Here is a 20,151-nt window from a genome sequence, read left to right as displayed (position 1 = left end):
GAGCTTCAAAACTAACTTTTACTATCAATAAGTTAGTATCAAGCATTTACTATCAATAAGAAATTAAAGTAAGACCAGTCATTGATAATAAAAGCTAACTGTATGCTAAAATGAATATTTGATTTCTTTTATTGCAAATAAAATTGTACTTCATAATTAAAATAAAAGGTAAAAAGGACAACTGTAAAAATGTCTGAAGAAAACGTAAGAGATTTTCATTTCATAAAAATCCTTTCTAAGCAAGACAGAAAAAAACAGATTGATAAATTGGACTTTAAAAGAGTCTGCTTGGGGAAAAATATTAACCGAAGTTAAATGAAATGACAATCTGAGGGAAACAAATTTTTGCCATATATCTATACATATACATATATACACACAAGCACATTTTTATAATATATATGTATATATATAAAATCTTTGCTGCATATAACACATGTATTTTTATAAATATGTATTTTTCTATATACTTTATATATTATAAATATCTGTGTAAATATACAGAGAATGAGAAAGAGAAAGAGAGCTATTACAAAGCAACGTAAAAAAGACACATGATTCAGTAGAATAATAAGACATGGAAGTCTCTCATTAGGAAGTTCCCAAAAGATGAAGTTATAAAACATTGAAAAAGGTCAGTTTTCATCTACCGGATTTGCAAAGATTGAAAGTCTAATAATGGCCTTCCTGTTACCTCTCTGAGGTCTTGCTGTTCTCCCCTTCCCTCACTCCCTTCCAGCCACACTGGCCTCCTTGTTGTTCCTTGAAGATGAAAGATGATCTTTCACCCACAGCATTTGCACTTATTATCCTCTGCCTGGGACACTGCCCTAGACAGCAATGTAGCTTAATCCCTCACCTCAAGTCTTTGCCTGCCTGACTGCCCTATTTAAAACTGCAACCCTACCTGCCACTACCATCAACACACAATATCCACCTCCTGTTTATTTTTCTTCACAGCACTTATCACCTTGTAAAATACTATTTATTTTACTTTTTTACTTATTTTTTGTTTACTGCCTATCTCTGTGGAGTCCTTATTTTGTTTACTGCTTACTCCCAGTGTCATGAATAGTGCTTGGTACATTGCATGTGTACTTCCTACATCACTAACACTTGTTCCACAGTGTTAGTGAGGGGATGGAGAAAACAGGTACTCTCAAAACTGCTGGAAAGATTAAAACCTGGTAGTCTTTTAAAATTTGTTTTGTTTTTAATGAGGCCTTTTCTTGAACTGTATCTTCTAACTGGTAGTTGCATGTATAAAGCAACAATATATTTTTTTTTTTATTGAAGTATAATCAGTTTACAATGTTGTGCCAACTTCTGGTACACAGCACAATACTTCAGTTATATAGTGAAGTAACCCAGAAAGAGAAAGAAAAATATCAAATGATATCACTTATATGTGGAATCTAAAAGCAATGAATTTTTACATAATAACTTTGCAGCTACCTTACTGAATTCTCTAATTTTGTATTTGTTTGTTTGTTTTGTCTTTTTTGGGGGAGGTAATTAGGTTTTATTATTTATTTATTTATTCATTTTTAATAGAGGTACTGGAGATCGAACCTAGGACCTCAGGCATGCTAAACACACAATGTATAAACTGGTAATCTTTGAAGGGTAAATTAGCAACATCTACCAAATTTAAAATTACATACTTTTTGACCCAGAAAAACCACTTTTAGAAATTTATTCTACAAACATACTAGCAAATGCACACAAAGATGTATACACAAAGTTGTCTGCAAACAAAAGAAGTTTTTAAAATATCGTATATTTTACTCTTCAGTTATAAAATATGTGTATTAAACCTGTAGGTGCCAAGATTTAGTAATGATCTCCAAGGTATAATGATATAAAGAAAAAAGCAACAGAGAAAAGGGAGAACAGTATGTTCCCACTTGTGATTTCATTTTTACAGGGTAGAGGAGGGTGCCATTTGTCTATGCATTGGTATTTCAGGAAGGAAGCACAAGATACTCCCTTCAACAGTGACTGTCTCTAGGAAAAAGGTCTGGGGAAATGGGGTGGAAAGAGACTTACGTTTATTATGTATCTTTATTTTTTTTAATTGAGGTATATAGTCAGTTTACAATGTTGTATCAATTTCTGGTGTACAGCACAATGTTATACATGGATATACATATTATGTGTCTTTATGTATGTCTGATTTATTGCCATGTACTTAGACTGCCTTTTCAATATTTTTTTTTTTTTTTTTTTGTAAAAAGTGTATTAGAGTCACCAAGGCAAACAGAAACAGACTCTGGAATTTTCATTTAATAAATAAAGAAGGAAAGAGGCAAAGAGTAGTATCATGTACAAAATAACAAAATTAAATGAGGAGTTAAGGTAGAAATAAAATTTCCCTATTAGTTCCAATGCTTGTGCTTTAGTTCCAAGAAGAATATTAAACATCTCATCGCTAGTGTTTCTTAGGGTATTATCAATATAGCACTGTATAACTTAAAACACTTGTAAGATAACAAATTCAAACTCACTTTCAGTCACTTCACTGAAAATTAATCTCTTTTTTTATAGAATAGGATGCTAGAGTAGATTATCTCTAGGTTTTTTTTCCCACTCCTAAAAAGTGTATCTTTTGTGTTACAGTACTGCTGTAAGGCAAGTGAGCTCCTTCATATCGCCAAGTACAGCATGTCACCTTTTTTCTCTAGTTTTATTCCCATTCAATATAGTTTGTTTTCCTTAGTGTGCCTGTTCTTCTAGTTTGTAGATATTAAGGCATTGCACGAATTTTAAATGAGACCAACAAAATATGAATGGAGGAAAAGATAAAAATAAAACCCTAGTGAAAAAAATCACTTGCCTTTCTTGAATAGAAGAACTGAACATGTATCGCAAGCAGCAAGCCCATACCTGAGGACTGTAGATATGTATAATACCAGACAGCCAACTAAAACAAAAAACAGAAATTAAAAACTATAGTCGTTTATAAATCAGTACTTAAAATGGTAACATGGTAGGGATTCTTGGCATTCACTAGGAATAAACTGAAGGGCTCATTAGTAAGAAATCTATGAACATTAAACCCTGCTGATAAGAGGGAGAATAGAAATATAGCTACAACTGTAGACAGACACAGATTGAGAGCTACTTTCTGTCCTCTTCCACCTGAAATGATGGTAAAACGGTGGGAGAGAAAATAGTTAACAGAGGTGAAAAGAGAAATCAACTGGAATCAATTAGCCCATACTTGAAAGAATAGGTTGAATAAGGGGAGAACGAAGTTAGTAGCCTAAAACTATAGTTATTGAGATTACATTCTATAACATATACAAGTAGCGTGAAACACAGAGAGCTCTTAGTAGATACTCACTTAGCAGCAGTAACACATTGTCACTACCAGGACCATGGCAAATAGACTGTAAGTAGACTTCATGGTCCACAGTTCATTTGTGCAGTCTCATTTTTTAACTCTGCACACACCATTCATTACCACATGTGGGTTCCCTTCCCCATCAATCCCCCCTTCTATCATCTACACACTTAAAGGTCCAGCTCAAGTTTGCCTTCTCTAAGAAAAAGTGCCCTATCATCTCTCTTACAAATAGTAATAGTGCCCACTGTCTAAATTGTTTATTTCATAGTAAATCATGTATTTCCTTATTATTTATCTTTCTAAGTGTGAATATTTGAATATTTTAACCTTAATTATAAATTCCTTGAGGAGCTTTAAATCCCAACACAGTATGAAACATAATACTATGCATAGGGTAAGCACTCATTAAATGCTGAATAAATATAAATTTCTGACTGAATAATGTGTCTAAATGTCATTAACCACTAACTCCAAAAAGCAAGCCATTAACGATAAAAAGAATTTCTACAAAATTGCCTGGCAGTGAATTTTACACAGTGTTATTCTGAGTCCTGGGTTCTTCAAGTAGCCTTAAGGACAGAGGGTAGTGAAGGAGGGTAAAGAAACAGGGCTCCACGGCTTCAACTTCAACCAGAAGAATTCAGCTTCGTTTTCTGTAATGGAGTTCTTCCTAAGATTGGATACAATCTTGTTTTAACTGATTCTGTTATTAAAATAAGAAGCTTTAGCATCACTGGCCTTTATGGCTTTATCAGTTATATCCAAGTAGTAATTACATATTCATAGTACAAATGAGTCACATGCTTATCATATACATTAGAATACATATGTGGCTGAAAGGTTTCATAAATAATGCAACACTTACATTCCCACTAATGGTAGAGAATAAACCTTGGGATCAGATTCCAGCAAAAGTAACAATTTGCGTGTTTCATCCATGGTAAGATATCTAAATAGAAGACATTCATGTAAAAACAATTGGAAATATATACTTTTACCTAAAAGAGATAATCTGAGTGTTGAAGAAACATATTTTAGGCAAGGGAGATAATTCAGATGATTAATTCCTTTCAACACATGCACACAAAGAAAACAGTTCAAGGTGGAGAAAAAGATCCCAGTAATTATGAGGACAAGACTGAAGAGATTTACTGTCCTAACATTGCTATCTATTAAAATGATCACTAAGATTACACACTTCTTTAAAAAGTTTGCTCTAAAAGTGTCAACTTTTAAAATCAAAAGTATTAATATCAAGGCTGACAATTTCAGAAGCAAATAAGTTTTCCTGGGAGAAGTGAATTTCCTGTTGCTGGAAGTGTTCAAGTACCCACTGACTGACAAGACTGTAACAGATGTGACTTCTCACTGAAGGAGGCTGAATGAGGTAAGGCATATTCAGCCTTCCACGTACTATACTCCTCCAACCACTCACAAAGAATTTTGGAACCATCATGATAGAACCCCAAAGCTCACTTTTCCCGAAAAGGATATTATACTGCATTTATACTTTATTATATTTCTTACTAACAATAAGTTTTAAGGATATGAATAACTACAATTATGGAGAGTTAATTTTATTGTTGTGGCTTTAAAACACAAAAGTAAAAATGCCACTCATGATATAAAGTCTTGACAGTACCACTAAGGATTTATTTTATTGATATAATAACCCTAGAACACAAAAATCATGAATTTATCAAGCCATGTGACAAGATGATTAAGCGTGAGTTGGCAGGAGATTTATGTATCAACAATGACACTTACACCTGCTTTGAGAGCTTTTCTGCCTTGAGCACCTGATAAATTCTTATTCTTTAAGAACCAGCTCAGGCTTTCCATGAGTTTCCAAGGCAATTTGGACACACCCTCCTGCTTTCCCTGCACTGTATATAAACCCCCACTATGTTTATCCACATCATGTTTACATGTTAATATACTTAATGAACAGTAAGTATGGTTTTTTTTTAATCTATTTAATGCCAGTGTCCAACACAATACTTATTCCAGATGGGTCCTAATAAATATTAGGGTAAACAAATGAATGTAGTCAAAGAAAAAGGCAAACGTCACAAATTAAATAATTCTACATAGAAAAGGGCAAAGGGAATACGAAATTAGATAGAGTATTAAACATTCTGGGTTATTACTAGCATATTAAGGGGTCACAATGGAATAATTCAAAGAATGGTAAATTCATGCTTCACCACTAGATAGACATGGGTACTAAGGAAAATAGATTAATTTTTTGGTTAATTTTAACACAAATTCCTATTTCCCAATTGAGAAGCACTTTATTAGTCCAAGAGAATTAAATGTTCAACTTAATTCAAACATTTTTTGATCACTATCACCTTGGACCATTCTGTAATTTTGGAATATAACAACACTTTTTCCTTTGTGCCAATCCAACCAGAAAGATGCTCTGATCAGCATGTGGGAACTTTCTTTCAGGGACCCTCTGAAAAGAAAATCCTTTTTCTTATCCTCTTTTGAAGAGGCATGTTTGGAAGACAAGACTTGGAGTTGAGTGTACCTTGGCAAACATGTTCAGCCCTAGAGACCTAACAGGAACTGGGTGGAGTCAGTGGGAAAGGAAGCCAGAAGCGAATTGCTTAGACTTTAAAGCAGCGAGTGCTTACATTGTCTGACCTAGCTCAGTAGACAACAGATAAGGATTCAGGCACACAGCCCTGCTAAGGATCAGAAAGCAAGCAATTTGGCTTACATTTCCTAAGAAACTAAGAACGGTGATAGGAAGCTGAAGAGTGTGCTGCTTCAGCAATGTGAGGAAACTCCACCCTCAAGGGGTTGACAATTTGGTAAACAAGAGTACTATAAATTTTAACTCAGTTATCTCCTTTATCTGCAGTGCTCATTATTCACAATTAAACTGCATATTATAAATAATTCTCCAGTCTCTGTTAGGCTCATTATCAGCCAGGTTACAGTTAAAAAAAAAAAAAAAAAGGACAAGCAAAAAGATGATGACCTAAAACCTAGGCAAAATATAAAGGGCAAAATGATATAGAGAATAATCCCTCCTTAAATTTTCAAATCTCAAAATACAACCAATTTTAATATGATTTTTACCACTCATTTTTCTTAGGGTGGTAGGCACACTTCTTTGAAAGAAAACTATATTCAGCAAAAATTAACAATTTTATTTTTCACCTTCCTTGGTTATCTAGCCACCATAGCTCTTGGGCACGTAAACTGACGGAACAATTACTTCATATTATGTGAATATCATGAAAATATACTAATGTGACCAATATTCAAAACTGTGGATGAACAGATCTCTTACTTACCCATATTTATAGGTACCTTGAACTTGAGAAATACTCAGATTACTGCTCAAGTTCCTTGCCAGAGCTGTTGGAATAATGGGGATGGGCTTCACAGGTGTGCATTTAAAGGTATTTGCTAGAGTTACGGCTGCCCAATCCAAGTCAAAATCCACACTGTCCAAACTCTCCCTGGAAGTGATATGAGCTCTTAGGGAAAGCAGTTTACCACAATCCAAAGATTCTTTGTTACATACATGGTGCTGCAAAGCCTGAAAAATCAATATTATACAGTTATTTTTAAACTTTGAAATTTGTCCATATCCCTAAAGGTTTTGTTTCATACTAGTGCATATACACATATATATCTTGCACTAACAAAATTAAATGATTTCTGATTCGCAACATTTCAATTCTCTTATTTCTTCCATGTGACCAAAAGGTTACATGAATAATTATATTACAGCAAACGAAATTTACTGTACCAAGCTCCATCACATTTCTCCAACCTGTATGTTCCAGCAGCATCATAAATTCTTACTGGAGAATGTCCCTTTCAATAAATATTTATTACATGGGTGAAAATGGACATAAATGAACTCATAAATGTACTTGACTTAGTCTCAGAGAATCTAAAGTCTTATTATCCCAAATTGTCAAGTTAGTTCTTCCTCTGTAGTTGCTCATGCTCACTGTGTCCTTTCCAGTTGCACTGCCACCGCTCTATAGGCTAATACAGCCCACTCTAATACACACTTTCTACTACAATGGCCTAACTATTCTGACTTCAGTCAGTCTGCCCTATCACATTAACTATCCCTGATTTCATAGTATCTCCTCTTTCCAGAAGTCTTCAATGAAAAACATGGCCCATTTGACAAAGTTCAAATTCCTTTGTCTGGCAGACAAGGATCTCTATAAATCTAGACAAACTATTATTCAAGTCTGATTGCCCACAAATCCAGCAAAAATCTCCACCCTTAATGTCACCCTGAACACATCTTACATTTTGCTATCTTGGTCACATTGCTTCCTGTTCTGGAATGCTACTCATGTTACCTACTAGGATTTCTGCTCTCCGAAACTATATTTAATTGCATTTTAGGTCAAAATCATTCAGTCAGAAACTACTATGAATACCTATTAAATATGGGTTTATTAAAATACAACATAGTACACAGTTTGATTCTTGTATTGAATTAAGAATAATCACGTTATCAACAAATCTCACCTTAAAAGCTGAATCAAAGTCATCTGCATTGTGAGCTATTATTTCTCTTGAACAAGGTCCTTGAGTATGAATTTTGCATGGAATCACAAAGTCCCCTGGAAGAGTAGCAGTAGGGGTTCTTTCTAAGCATTCAGGTACTTCTCGACCAGGATCAAAACGATCTACTGTCAATGTCACACTTTCTTCATCTGAAGAACAAAAATAGCAATTATTATATAGCATGCCAATTACGAAATGTGAAATCAACCATGCAAGCCTAGATTACAGGAAAACATCTTGTTCATACTAAATTCTTATTTTAAAAAATGACTTGCATATGTCTTTATCCATCTAATCAGATTGTAGTAAAGTCTGTGATGAGTAGTATCAACTTTTACTCATCTTCATAACCTTAGTATATAAAAATCAGCACAAAGTATATTACAATAATTGGCTGAAACAAACACAAGTTCTATTATAGTCATAAAAATAATTTTTTAAAGTGTATTACCTTCATCTACTGTGAGAGAACCAAGTAAAAAGCATGGCAAGTTTTTTTTGTTCTGCTTAGCATGACGACAAGCAAGTCGGATAGTCTTTTCAGTTATCACAAGTTTTGGATTTCTGAAAAATAACAAAAGTCTTTTACAAACATGGTGGATCTGATATCCTAAAAAAACCCTACTGCCATAAAATGCCACCTAAAATATAATACACATCTTTTAAAATGCACAGAAAGATCACTGTTGGGAAATCCTAGGGTCAAAAGCAGGGGGTAAGGAGGGCTGCCTGGAAAGTAGAACTGCAATAAGCAGACTCTGAAGTTATAGTTGTTCTCCAGGCATTTGCTTAATTTTATGAACCAGAGCAACGATCAAGAAACTATGAGCCCTCCTGTTTTTGTAAATAAAAGTCTGACTGAAATATCACATCTATTTGTTTACATATTGTCTATGGACTTCAGACACTAGCATTACTGAATACAGAATATAAATAAATACAACTAAAATGTTTAAAGAAATATAAAATGGACTCTAAAATATGAGCAAGGAACAAGATACTATCAAAAAAGAACAGACAAATTTGAAAAATAACTACAAAGAACTTGTAGAAATAAAAATACAATTAAAATCTTAATGGATTATTATAATCAACTGGGAACAGGCACACAAATGTTTATCATCCTATAAACTGTGCATACATATTATAAACAATCTTTCACAGATATGGTATACCTCCACATTTAAAAAACCTAAATGAACAGTTTAGATGGCAACTAAGCACAGCTAAAGAGAAAGAGTTGAAGAACAAAAGAAATAACTCAAAATGTAGCACAGAAAGATAACAAGAGAAAATATAAAAGAAACTATAGAAAAGAGGAGAAAAGAATGAACAAGTCTAACAAATATTTAATTGAATTTCCACAAGACACTCTGTTTTTGTCAGTGATGCCATCCTTCTCTCCCAACTGGTTTAGAACTTAAATACTTTTTGACTTTTATCTTTTCAGTTTCTCTGTACAGTTGATCATCAAATGCTATAAACTGTTTCTTCAAAACACCTTGTTTCATTCTTTCCTCTTGGTCTCAATACTGCTACTCTGCTCTAAGCCCTTACAAGAGCTAACATGTATTGAATGCCTGTGTCCTGGCACTGTGTCAACTGCTGCTTGACAGACTTTGTCTCATTTAATCCTCACAAGGGTAATATGAAACAAGTATCACTATCCCAATTTTACAAATAAGAAACTGATCCTTGGCTATTTTACTGAAGTCAAAAATCAGGATTTGACCCTCCAGGCAGACTGACTCCAGTTATACTGTCTTAAATCACTTCAGTATAAATCTAATGACAGAAAACCATGTCCCATCTGGGCTGACTCTAGGCTCTCCCCACTATGATCCATCCTTCTTAGAACTTTGCTTTTAATAAGAAACTCTCTTATACATAAAATCTCAATGGATCTCTATTTTCTATTACTTTAACCCTAAGCTTCTATATCTTTCTTTCATGATCCTGGCCATAACTTTAATTTATATTCCTTCTAATATGATCTGTCCACTCAAAATCAGTTCAATCTTCTCAATGCTCTACAAAGACACCATGCTGAAACATGATGAAAACCTTTCAGCTTTTATTGTATTTTATTTCTTTTGAATTCCTATGATACTTAGAAATTCAGATTTGTAGAATGTTTTAATTGTGAAATTAAGATTACTTCTCAAAAGCACAAGGAACAGATTTAAGAAGCAGCAGAAAGAATATTTTGTCTGAGGGGAGCTTCTAAATGGAGAAGTTAAAAAAAAAAAAAGAATTAGTCATTGTTCTTAGTAATCAACTTTGCCTTACACATTCTTTTGACTCCTGTTTATACTGGTTTGACTTGAAAAGAAAAACATCCCATACCTGTAGTAATTGAGATGTAAGTAGATGAAATCTCCAATTGGCATTGGATTCCAAAGTGCACATTTTGATGGAGGAAAACAGAAAGGCACCATCCTGCTTGAAGAAAATCTTTAAAAAAAATTTTTTTTTAAATCAAAACACAATGAAAAGAAAACAGTAGAAATTTTATAAGAAACAGTTTAACTCTAAATGACATGGCTTTTCAGATGACTTTCGTAATTTTAGAAGACTTGAAAAATACTTGTAGAAAGTACCAAGAAAATAAAAATAGCTTGTAACTCTATCAAGATAATAAGCGCTCAAAATTCAGGTATGGCTTTTTCCTGTCCTTTTTTCCTATGCATATATAAATTTATATACACATAAGCTTTTAGAAAAAGAACTGGGAGTGTCAATCTATAAATTCTTCAAGATTTTATAGAAAAACGAGTATAAGCCATGAATTTACATTTAAATTTAAAATTAAAATCTGTCCTTCTGAACTGATTTATAGATAACTGCTAGAAAATACCTTTAAAAATTATGAAAAGCATAAAAACTTTTCAGTGTTTCCAAATTTGGTACCTTGGGCTCTATCGCATAAGTTTAATTTTTGAAGCATCAAAAGTACATCCTTAATAATTCCTCAAAAAAAAATGATACATGCAACGTAAAGCAAGGTTTCAAAGCTAAATCATATAGGGTACCATCACAAAGTTTTATTTTACATAAATGAGTCACATGAGAAAACTACAATAAGAAAGAGACAACGGAAAGAAAGGACTGGGAGAAAATATCAGCTCAAGTCCCATGTAATTAAAGCAAGAATCCTCCAACAGTGAGCTTACTGCAGAAGTGCATTTGCATGGTGGTAGACTATTAAACTGAAAGATTATTCATCATACCACAGATCTTACTTTCATGTATCATCTGGTAAAGCTTCTCAACTAAAATATAAGCCCTAGTTTACTGATCACCTACTATGTACCAGGCACCCTGCTGGGCACTTTACATATACAATATTTCTAAAATTGTTTCAGAAACACTTTATTAACTTTTATAACTTGATATAGCAATAAGTAGCAGAGCTGGAATTTGAATCTAAATGTGGCTGATTTCAACACTTATAGTTCTAGAAACTGAATGACGTAGTGCTTTAGAGTCTGGGTTCAACATCTGGCTCCACCATGTTCTTAGCTATATGCTTTCATATCCTTGTCTGATCTGAGCTGATAATATCTATAAGAAGGATTTTTTAAACTCCCTTTTTTGAAATGAGAACACAGTCTGGGATCAAGAAATCTGTTCAAGGTCAAAAAGCTAGCAAGTGACAACTGTCCATTTATCTATGTCTCTATATCTAATATATTTATTATTTACCAATTGGTGAGAAGCAGTATAATATAGGGGTTAAGAGCAAAGCCTGGAAATCAACTGCTTAGGTCTAAAACATGGCTTCAAAACTTGATAGCTATGTGACCTTGATCAAGTTACTTAATGCCCTCTGTGCCTCAGTTTCCTCATCTGTTAAAAAGGATAATATCAGTATCTCCTGGTAGTTATACTGAATACTAAATGAGTCAATATACATAAAATGCTTATAAAATTTCCTGGCTGATTGTAAGAGCTCAATGTTAGCTATTTCTTTTTGCTCTCAGTAGTCTATAGCACTTTTAAAACCCAACCTACACTACTTCATGTTTACTTCCTTGCAGTACAGAGTAGAAATCATTTTGGGTTTAAATCCTGGCTATACCATTTACCAACTGTATAACTTTGGGTTGGTTAATGTTAATCCTCTATGCTAGTTTCCTCATTAAAAAAAAAATGAAGGGGATGATAATAGTACCTACACCTCATGGGTTTGTTATGAGGTTTAAAGAAGAGTAATGCATGCAAAGTGCTTAGCATAGAACCTGGTAGAGCAAGACTTCAATAAATGCTGTTATCAGTCTTTTTCTTAATCTAAGGTATATAGGTAGACTTTGGAGGCAAGAGAGACCCAACACCTCAAAATTGGGTGCAAAATTTTGCATGTAGGTATACAAGTAATTTTCCTTAGGGAATGAGATTCATGCCTATCAGATAGTCAAAGGGGGCTCTAGCCAGAAATATTCAAAACTGCTGCCCTAAAGCCCATAGATTAGTGAAAACCAGAGTTCAATAAATGAATTTTAAAAACTAATGTTGAATATACCAGGAATAATCAGTTTAGATCACATGAGTATGTTATTTTACCTAGAATGTAAGGAATGGATTTGACCCAATAAAAAAATTAAAAAGAGAATAGAGGTTGACAAATTTCCAAAGAATAAGAGGTGGCAGTAGGAACAGAAGGGCTAAAATTAAGCAAAAGGAATATGATAGCCTCTCTGGGTCATGTTTCCCATTGTCTTCATCAAGAACATCTGGCACAAAGGAAAATAATAGAGCAAATAAAGGTAACTCATGCACACAATTCTAGTTTAGAAGGAAAAAATTCACATCTCAGCATTAATTGTTCTTCTCTGGGGGGAAAAAGAACAATAAATCATCCAAAGAGCCAAATAACACAAACTAATTCTCCTGGTCCTCAAAAGTACTGACAGACTGAGAAAATTAGGAGACAGGTGGCTAGCTCCTCCTTCCTACTCCACATGAGTGGGAAGAGGATTAGGGACATTTAGGAAACTTGGTGTATACAATGCAAATTTTTTTCCATCAAGGAATTAGTGTTTAGGGTTTCCCATTTGTCTAAAATGTAAATAAATATGCATGTGATTTTTAGTCTCAAAAGTTCAGGTACTATCTTTTATCAGTAAGAAGACCCTCTGTGAAACTAAAATAAGGGAAGGAGGAAATGAAACTTTTACAGAGTGCCTACTATGTCTCAGTCACTTTGGTTCAGGAATTTTATTATTTAACCCTTCACAATAATCTTCTGTTAGAGATTACTATGCCCGATTTACAGGTGAGGAAATTGAGGCTTAGAGAAGTTAATTAATTTGATCAAGGTCACCCATCTAATAAGTGGTAGAGCTGGGATATGAACCCAGATTTTCTGATTCTAGGAATTATTTTTTCCCTCTATTCCAACCTGCCTTTCCAAGTTATGTGAGCAGCTGTGAAAAAATATTTTGTAAAAATGTTTTTATACCTGGTATTCATCTGGGGCCCTGTAAGAGGATACGTAGGCTGCATGACAGTTGGTAAATGCTTTATTCAGTTTCACATGCTCAGTATCCTAAAGAAGTAAAGAGAATATTACTAATGAAGCATCTTCATCCATAGATTAACAAGATAAAAATGCTTGTAGATTCTGATCATTTTCATACTTTATAGTCATTTGACCTATAAATTAATGTTAGTATTTATGCTAGGCAGCAAAACCCACCAATATATCAATTCATTAATGAAAGCACATATTCTGCCCCCAGATCATTGTATTAACTTAGTAAGCTGGATAGCACAGGTAAGATTTAATATATGAAACTAGGACCAAAAGCCTCATAATATTCAGAAAACCACAAAGCAACAAATAGGAAGAACTTGGGCTAGATATTTATCAAATCTATAATAAAGTCAACAAATTTTCAATCTTGTGGAAGTGGAAGACAAATACTGCATCCCCATAAACTGACTTGTATCAGTGCAAAGTCAATAGTCTTTTTTTTGGCTCCACATGCCCTCTCTGAGTAAGCTCATCGACTCTCATTGCTTCCATACATATCTGTATACAGCAAACTTCCAGTTTCCGCCTCTATTCTGAGTTTCAAGCCCATAGTTCTAATTGCCCACTGTATATCTCCATCTAAATATTATCTAAGCAAAATACAGGCCTCAAGGTCCTTTCTTTACAGTTCATTGTTTCCTATGCTTTTATTAAGTCTTAGAGTTAAGCTTTAGGGCTTGTACATTCAGTTTCATTGCTAGCAAAAAAAAAAAAAAAAAAGAATTGAAGTAGGATAAGGAAGGAAAGAATTATTCATGTTGGTGCAGAAGTCATTTAGAAGAATTTTTTACTTAAAGTCAGAAGTTGGAAATATTTACAAGAACAAAACCCTATTGAAAGTGCCTTGTAAGCTGACTAAAAAGCCCCTCTTGGAAGTATCCGGACTTCATGCAGCTTCTATGGAATGTATGTTTTAAACTCTAAAGCCCTTCTACACTATTTGGTTGTCATGGATGACAATATTCAGATTGATAGCTGTAACTCTAGGAAGTAGTAAAGTGCCTTTTTTTCTTCATTAAACGAGTCTTAAAACTCTGTTCGTCTCTTCTTCCTTTATGCATTAGGGTAAAAAGATAATTGATCTATTTCTCATTTAAGAAAATACACATGAGACAGTTTATTTTGGCAGTAACACACAAGCAATTAAAACTAGTGAAACCAAAAACCACGTAAGACTTATACCTAGCAAAACATATTCTCCGTGGATAATGGCATCATTGTGTATCAAATGGAAACCACCAAATCATCCTTACCTCTCCTTTCTCCCTCCTTCCTCATATAAATTCTGTCTTCCCATCTCCATTACCTTAGTTACTCACTTCATCAGCTCTCACCAGATTTACTGAAATGTCTCCACACTGCTGCTAGAAAGGCATTTCTAAGTAAATCTGATCAAGTTATTTTCCTCCTTAGAGTTAATGGCTCTACTTCTTTTCTATACGGAATAATCTGGCCCCATCCTATTATTCCAACTTTATCCCTTATTCACTCATCCTACATCACGATCAAAGTGAACTACTTGCAGTTTCCGAGTTTGAGAATCTTTGCACACAGGCTGTCCCCTTTACTTGGAATGCCCTGGTAACCCCCCATCATCCTTCACAAACCAACCCTAATGTCACTTCCTCTCCATCTCTTAGACACCATGGTGATGTTACTACTGCCACTACTGCCTGTGTTCACACACACAGCATTTTCACACTTTGTTGTTTTTACTTTACTTCCCACAGACAACAAACTTCAAAAGTTAACTAATCCGGTACTACGTAGCTGTCCGAGCATACAAGGAAGGCTTCAGTCAAGAAATTTTCACAGTAAAAACTTTAAATGGCGCGTTATTGACTGCAAACCTCGTTCCCATACCTATTTCAAATGATTCCCAAGGAATTCGTGGTCCGCTTAATTAATTTCTCCTACTAGTTTCCCTTCAAGTCATCAGTCCAGGGTCCTGGAGGGCAGAACCCACCACAGGGCCCCGAGTGTTGCTCAACCCCCTTCCCCAGGCCTGGCTGTAGCCCCTCAGGGGAACCGAAGCACAAAGACCCACTCACCGCAATCTCCGAGGAGCCAAGGTTGGTTTGTTGGGCAGGAACAGAGGTCAGCTCCAAGCAGCGCCTCGGCCAACTCCGCCCCGCCTCTGAGACGTTGGGGTCGCGGGAACCAAGGCGGCAAACACAAGCTCGTGAAACCGAAGCCCGCGCCACGCCTGCTAACTGGTCAGAAATCCAACCCGTCAGGGAGTAGGGGCGGGGGAAGGAGGTGTCATGCACAGTAGCCGAGACGCCCTGGTGCGCCAGCCAATCAGTGCCCCGTATGTTCCGCGCCCGACCAATCCCAAGCCTCCGTGGAGAAATAAAAGCGCCACCGGCGCTCTAGGATCAGGTTCCGGAGGATTTAAACGCTTCAATATCGTCAACGGTTGAGTTCCGGGGTGGGGCGGGCCTTGCGCACGCGCAATGAGAAGCCCAGCCTAGCTGGTGAGAGGATGGCAGAAGCAGCCGGAAGTGCTCCCTGACGTGATTGTCGCTAGGCGACTAGAAGCGAACCAAACACTGATTGAACTGTCAAAAGGAGCTGTCAAAAGGAGAAGGGAAGTTACATTTCTTCCAGTTTCTCTCATAAGAAGCGTCCTCTCCTCTCAATAACATAAAATTAAAAAAATTCCTTCCTGTTGAGCAGAAAAGAACGTGACTTAAATTTATAAGCCATTCACATTTATCTCCACAAATACTGGTATTATTATGGTATTGGTATTATACATATAGATAATATATATAACATATACAGAATATGATATTAATATTAGTGTGATGATTTATAATTATTTCCACAACTGTTATTGGTAATTATGCCTTCTCTGCCATTATCTTATGCAATTGTCCTAACAGCCAAAGTAGTTATTACTATCCCTATTTAGCAAGTGAGGAAATGTAAAAGATCACACAGCTAGTTAGTATAGAGTCTGGATTCGAAACGTCACTTCCTTTCCTCTAGACTGTTGTTAGTCTGCTGAGCATTACGGGAGTACTTTGAAGTCTGAGCTGCAATTATAGGCTGTCTTCTGAAAAGGTGTCCACCCTTTTGAGAGAGTGAAAACCCTATCCTGAAAAATGTGTCAAACTAGCCAAGAAATATATGCTGCACAGATTGTCATTCTCTGCTTTCCTGGAAAAAATTCCTAGAATCTGGGGCACACATTTTAAGGGGAATGACTGAGTTCCTCAGCTCCGATGTGAGACTAGGAAGATCTTCAGAAAGCTATGCATGTCTGACATAATGTAACTGACCCAGTAGAGAACTCTGGAGCAAAGGTTGCCCATTAGAGGAGTTCCACATTAGGCAGAAATGACTAGAACCCTTGCTGTGCTCAGTCATTGCCTGGGGCTTCCCATAAAGAGCAAGCACCAAAGCTAAGGCAGATCCTGAAAGCCACAAGAAGCTGTCAGCCAAGTGTACTCTTTGCAGATAACTGGCAAGTTCTTAATGGAAAGAGAGTCAAGTGGCACCCTTTGATGGCTGCCATGGGTTACATTATGTGCAAAGGCCCTGGGGTGGGAGCTCACTGGCATCTTCAAGGAAGAGCAGGAGGCCAGTATGTGCTGAACACAGTGAGTGAGGAGAATATAAACAGTTGAAGGGGTAGGAAGTGTTGGTAGATCACATAGGGCCTTACAAGGACTTAGCTACACGCTTGAGTTAGATAGGATGTTAATTGGAAGTTTTTAAATAGGGGACTGACAAGATCTGATTTTAGGTTTTAAAAGGATCACCATGGTTGCCACATAGAGAATAAACTGTAGGGGGCAAAGGCAGAAGGAAGGAGACCAGTTAGAAGGCTGCTGCAATAACCTAAGGGAGAGGTGGATGGCTTGAACCAGAATGGTAGCAATGGAGGTGGTGAGAGGTTGTTGGATTCTGTATATGTATTTGAAGGTAGACTCAATAGGATTTGATTACAGATTGAATTTAGGATGTAAAAGAAAAAGATTTTGTGTGAGCCCCTCATGATTTTTTTTAGAACTGCTTTAAAATATGTGAAAGAGAAGTATAAGATGATATGAATTAGACAGAAAAAAGGGGCAAGCATAACACATAATTCTCTACTCCTTAGATGTGGGCTGGGCATAGTAACATCCTTTCAAAGTGCACAGGACATAAAGGAGTAGGGGAAAGAGTAACCTCATCATGGAGGAATCTGACCAACAGTGCTTTAGCCAGGTGATCAAGGCCAACATCAATAGTCATGCTGAGAGTATGTATACTTGACAGATATGCTGTGATGAAAATGGCACTTTCCCTCTGTGGTCTTCCTTCCAATAACCTATAAACCCAGACTTATCCTGAGAGAAACATCAGACACATTCTAATAGTGGAGAATCCTATTAGATACCTGACCTGTACTTCTCCAAACTGTCAAGGTTATCAAAGCAAGCAGAGCCTGAGAAAGTGGCTAAGAGCCTAAAGTGATATGACAATGAAATCTAATGTGGTATCACGGTTGGGATCACGGAACAGAAAATGATTCTAGGTTAAAAACTAAGAAAATCTGAATAAACCATGGACTTTAACTAATAATGATGTACCAGTATTAGATAGTTAATTGTAACAAATACACCATACTAACTATAAGATGTTACTAATAGGAGAAACTCTGTGTGGGGTATAAGGGGACTCTGTATGATGCTCCCAACTTTCCTGTTAATCTAAAAATCTTCTTAAAAATAAAGTCTGTTAAAAGGAAGAAAGGAAAGGGCAAGAGGAGAGTTGAAGCAGATGCTAATTTTTTGAGTAACAACAATAAGATAAATGCCTTCTTTTTTGCTTAATAATAACTCAAAAACCAAAGACTTAAACTAAACATTTTACTACCACTGGACTTCTAAGTAGGATATATATTAAATGCTCTTCATAGAGTAGATAATTTCTGAATTGAATGGAAAGTAATTACTGACTTCATTTTTGGACTGGAATGACTCAGCTTTATAAATGGCTTATTCCTTAGACATTAAAATTTTTTTTGGATTATGGTATAGTGTAACAAGCATTGGCTTTGAAGATCTGGCCCCGGTTTTGCCATTTAAAATCTCTTAGACTGATTTTCCTCATTTGCATATGGTACATTATCATAAAAAAAAAGTTAAAGCATAATGAGTGTGAAAGTTAATTAAAAGGTTGCCCATATAGTATTGGTCCAGGTGTACTGACAACTGACAGTGTTAATAAGTGAGCAACGCATTGCTGTACACACATAGAGATTAAGGGAATGGATTTATTAAATTAGAAAGAGAATAAACTTAGTGCAATAAAATCTATAAATGCGATACTGAAGAGCTACTACACATTAAGTTTTGTACTAGATGGCATGGGGAAATGGAAGGACATGACAAGCACAGAACAAGGAAGGCACAGTTTTATAGGTGGGGTAATAAGAGGTAATTATCCAAAGCAAATCTGAATTATTGTTAGACTGCAGGCCAGTTTAAATAGACTGAATATATACTGTGCTATTCTTTGTTTATATATATTTTATGTTTATATATATTTATGTCATTTATATATATATTTATGTCATTTCAGGACATCGTGGAATTGCTATGGCTATTGGACTTCACACAGAAAAGCTACTAATCTTATTTTTCAAATTTCTAAGCACTTTAATTTGCTTCACAGAGAACCATCTCCAGTATGTCATACTTTTAAACAAAATTTATGAATTTGTTGCACAAACAATGCTACAAAGAAAAAAATGTAAAAGGAAAAATTAAACCAAAATTCTACATCCTAATTTATCAGTTGTTTTCATTTTTTCTTATTCCTTTTCAGTCCCTAACCATGTGGCATGGTCATTATGATTAGACTTGGTAAATGTTCAGGGTTATAAACCCTGATGTGCCTGCTAACTGGCTAGTCATGGGAATTAAAGAGCTATTGTTATCACCAGGAACAGGGAAGTTGGAATCAGTTACCAGTTCAGCCCTTATTTACTAAATTTCTCCAAACACCCAACTTTCCCTTTCTCTATTTACACTTCTGAGATAAGCTGGACTACTGCTTTTTTTCTTCTTCAGATTTTTAAAAATTTAAGTATAGTCAGTTTACAATGTTGTGTCAATTTCTGGTGTACAGCATGGGCTACTACTTTTTAAAAACAACTGCAGCTTTGCTTTTAAGGAACATCATATATTTAAGAGAGATTGTTAATCTGTCAATTTATGCAAAATTCCTTTGAGACTCAAACCTCTTGGGAGAGGAGGTAACAGTAACAATTTATTTCTCAAGTAACATTGACTAGTTTTACTTATTTTTTAAAGCTTGGGTTGTTTGGAATAAAGACTAGAATGACCAAATAACACATGTCAGTAAATTCTCTGAACATATGGGCTAGCTGATTTTTTTTTTTTTTTTTTTTTTTTTACTGTGATCCTGATTTTGCAGACAAGGAAACTGTAGTTATAACCAAACTACCTAGGCTTGCAAAGTTAACAGGCAAAGTTACTGTAAAATCTGCCAAAGACAATCTCCCTTCACTGGTCAGCCTTCCATTCTGCAGTATGGACTGAACTCAGCTGACAAAGTCACTCCCAGGACGGTAGATATATTGTCTGTTGTCAGATATGGCACATCAGCTTCCTTTAACCAATGCTCTCAGAATCTTTGATAAAAGGTCCTTTGATAAAGCATTACAGGAAAAACCATGTAAATGTGATTA

The 20,151-nt window shown here is 35.4% G+C and overlaps 1 protein-coding gene across 7 annotated transcripts in view; it reads right to left on the bottom strand.

The window, feature by feature from the left end:
* STIL (STIL centriolar assembly protein) overlaps positions 1 to 20,151 on the bottom strand; it is a 129,671-nt gene that overhangs the window by 29,482 nt on the left and 80,038 nt on the right. For all 7 annotated transcript variants that reach the window (XM_074376524.1, XM_045513766.2, XM_045513779.2 and 4 more), the window contains 8 exons: positions 15,494 to 16,016; positions 13,368 to 13,454; positions 10,253 to 10,360; positions 8,358 to 8,470; positions 7,868 to 8,055; positions 6,661 to 6,908; positions 4,215 to 4,298; positions 2,837 to 2,923 (listed from right to left, as the gene is read on the bottom strand). In XM_074376524.1, the coding sequence (XP_074232625.1) occupies positions 2,837 to 2,923; positions 4,215 to 4,298; positions 6,661 to 6,908; positions 7,868 to 8,055; positions 8,358 to 8,470; positions 10,253 to 10,360; positions 13,368 to 13,411 (872 nt within the window). In that variant the 5' untranslated portion in view covers positions 13,412 to 13,454; positions 15,494 to 16,016. The remainder of the gene's footprint in view (positions 1 to 2,836; positions 2,924 to 4,214; positions 4,299 to 6,660; positions 6,909 to 7,867; positions 8,056 to 8,357; positions 8,471 to 10,252; positions 10,361 to 13,367; positions 13,455 to 15,493; positions 16,017 to 20,151) is intronic.

Source organism: Camelus bactrianus, chromosome 13 (assembly GCF_048773025.1).
Source record: "Camelus bactrianus isolate YW-2024 breed Bactrian camel chromosome 13, ASM4877302v1, whole genome shotgun sequence".
Lineage (NCBI taxonomy): Eukaryota > Metazoa > Chordata > Mammalia > Artiodactyla > Camelidae > Camelus > Camelus bactrianus.
Note: the sequence above shows the minus strand (reverse complement) of the source record. Positions and strands in the feature narration are given on the sequence as shown.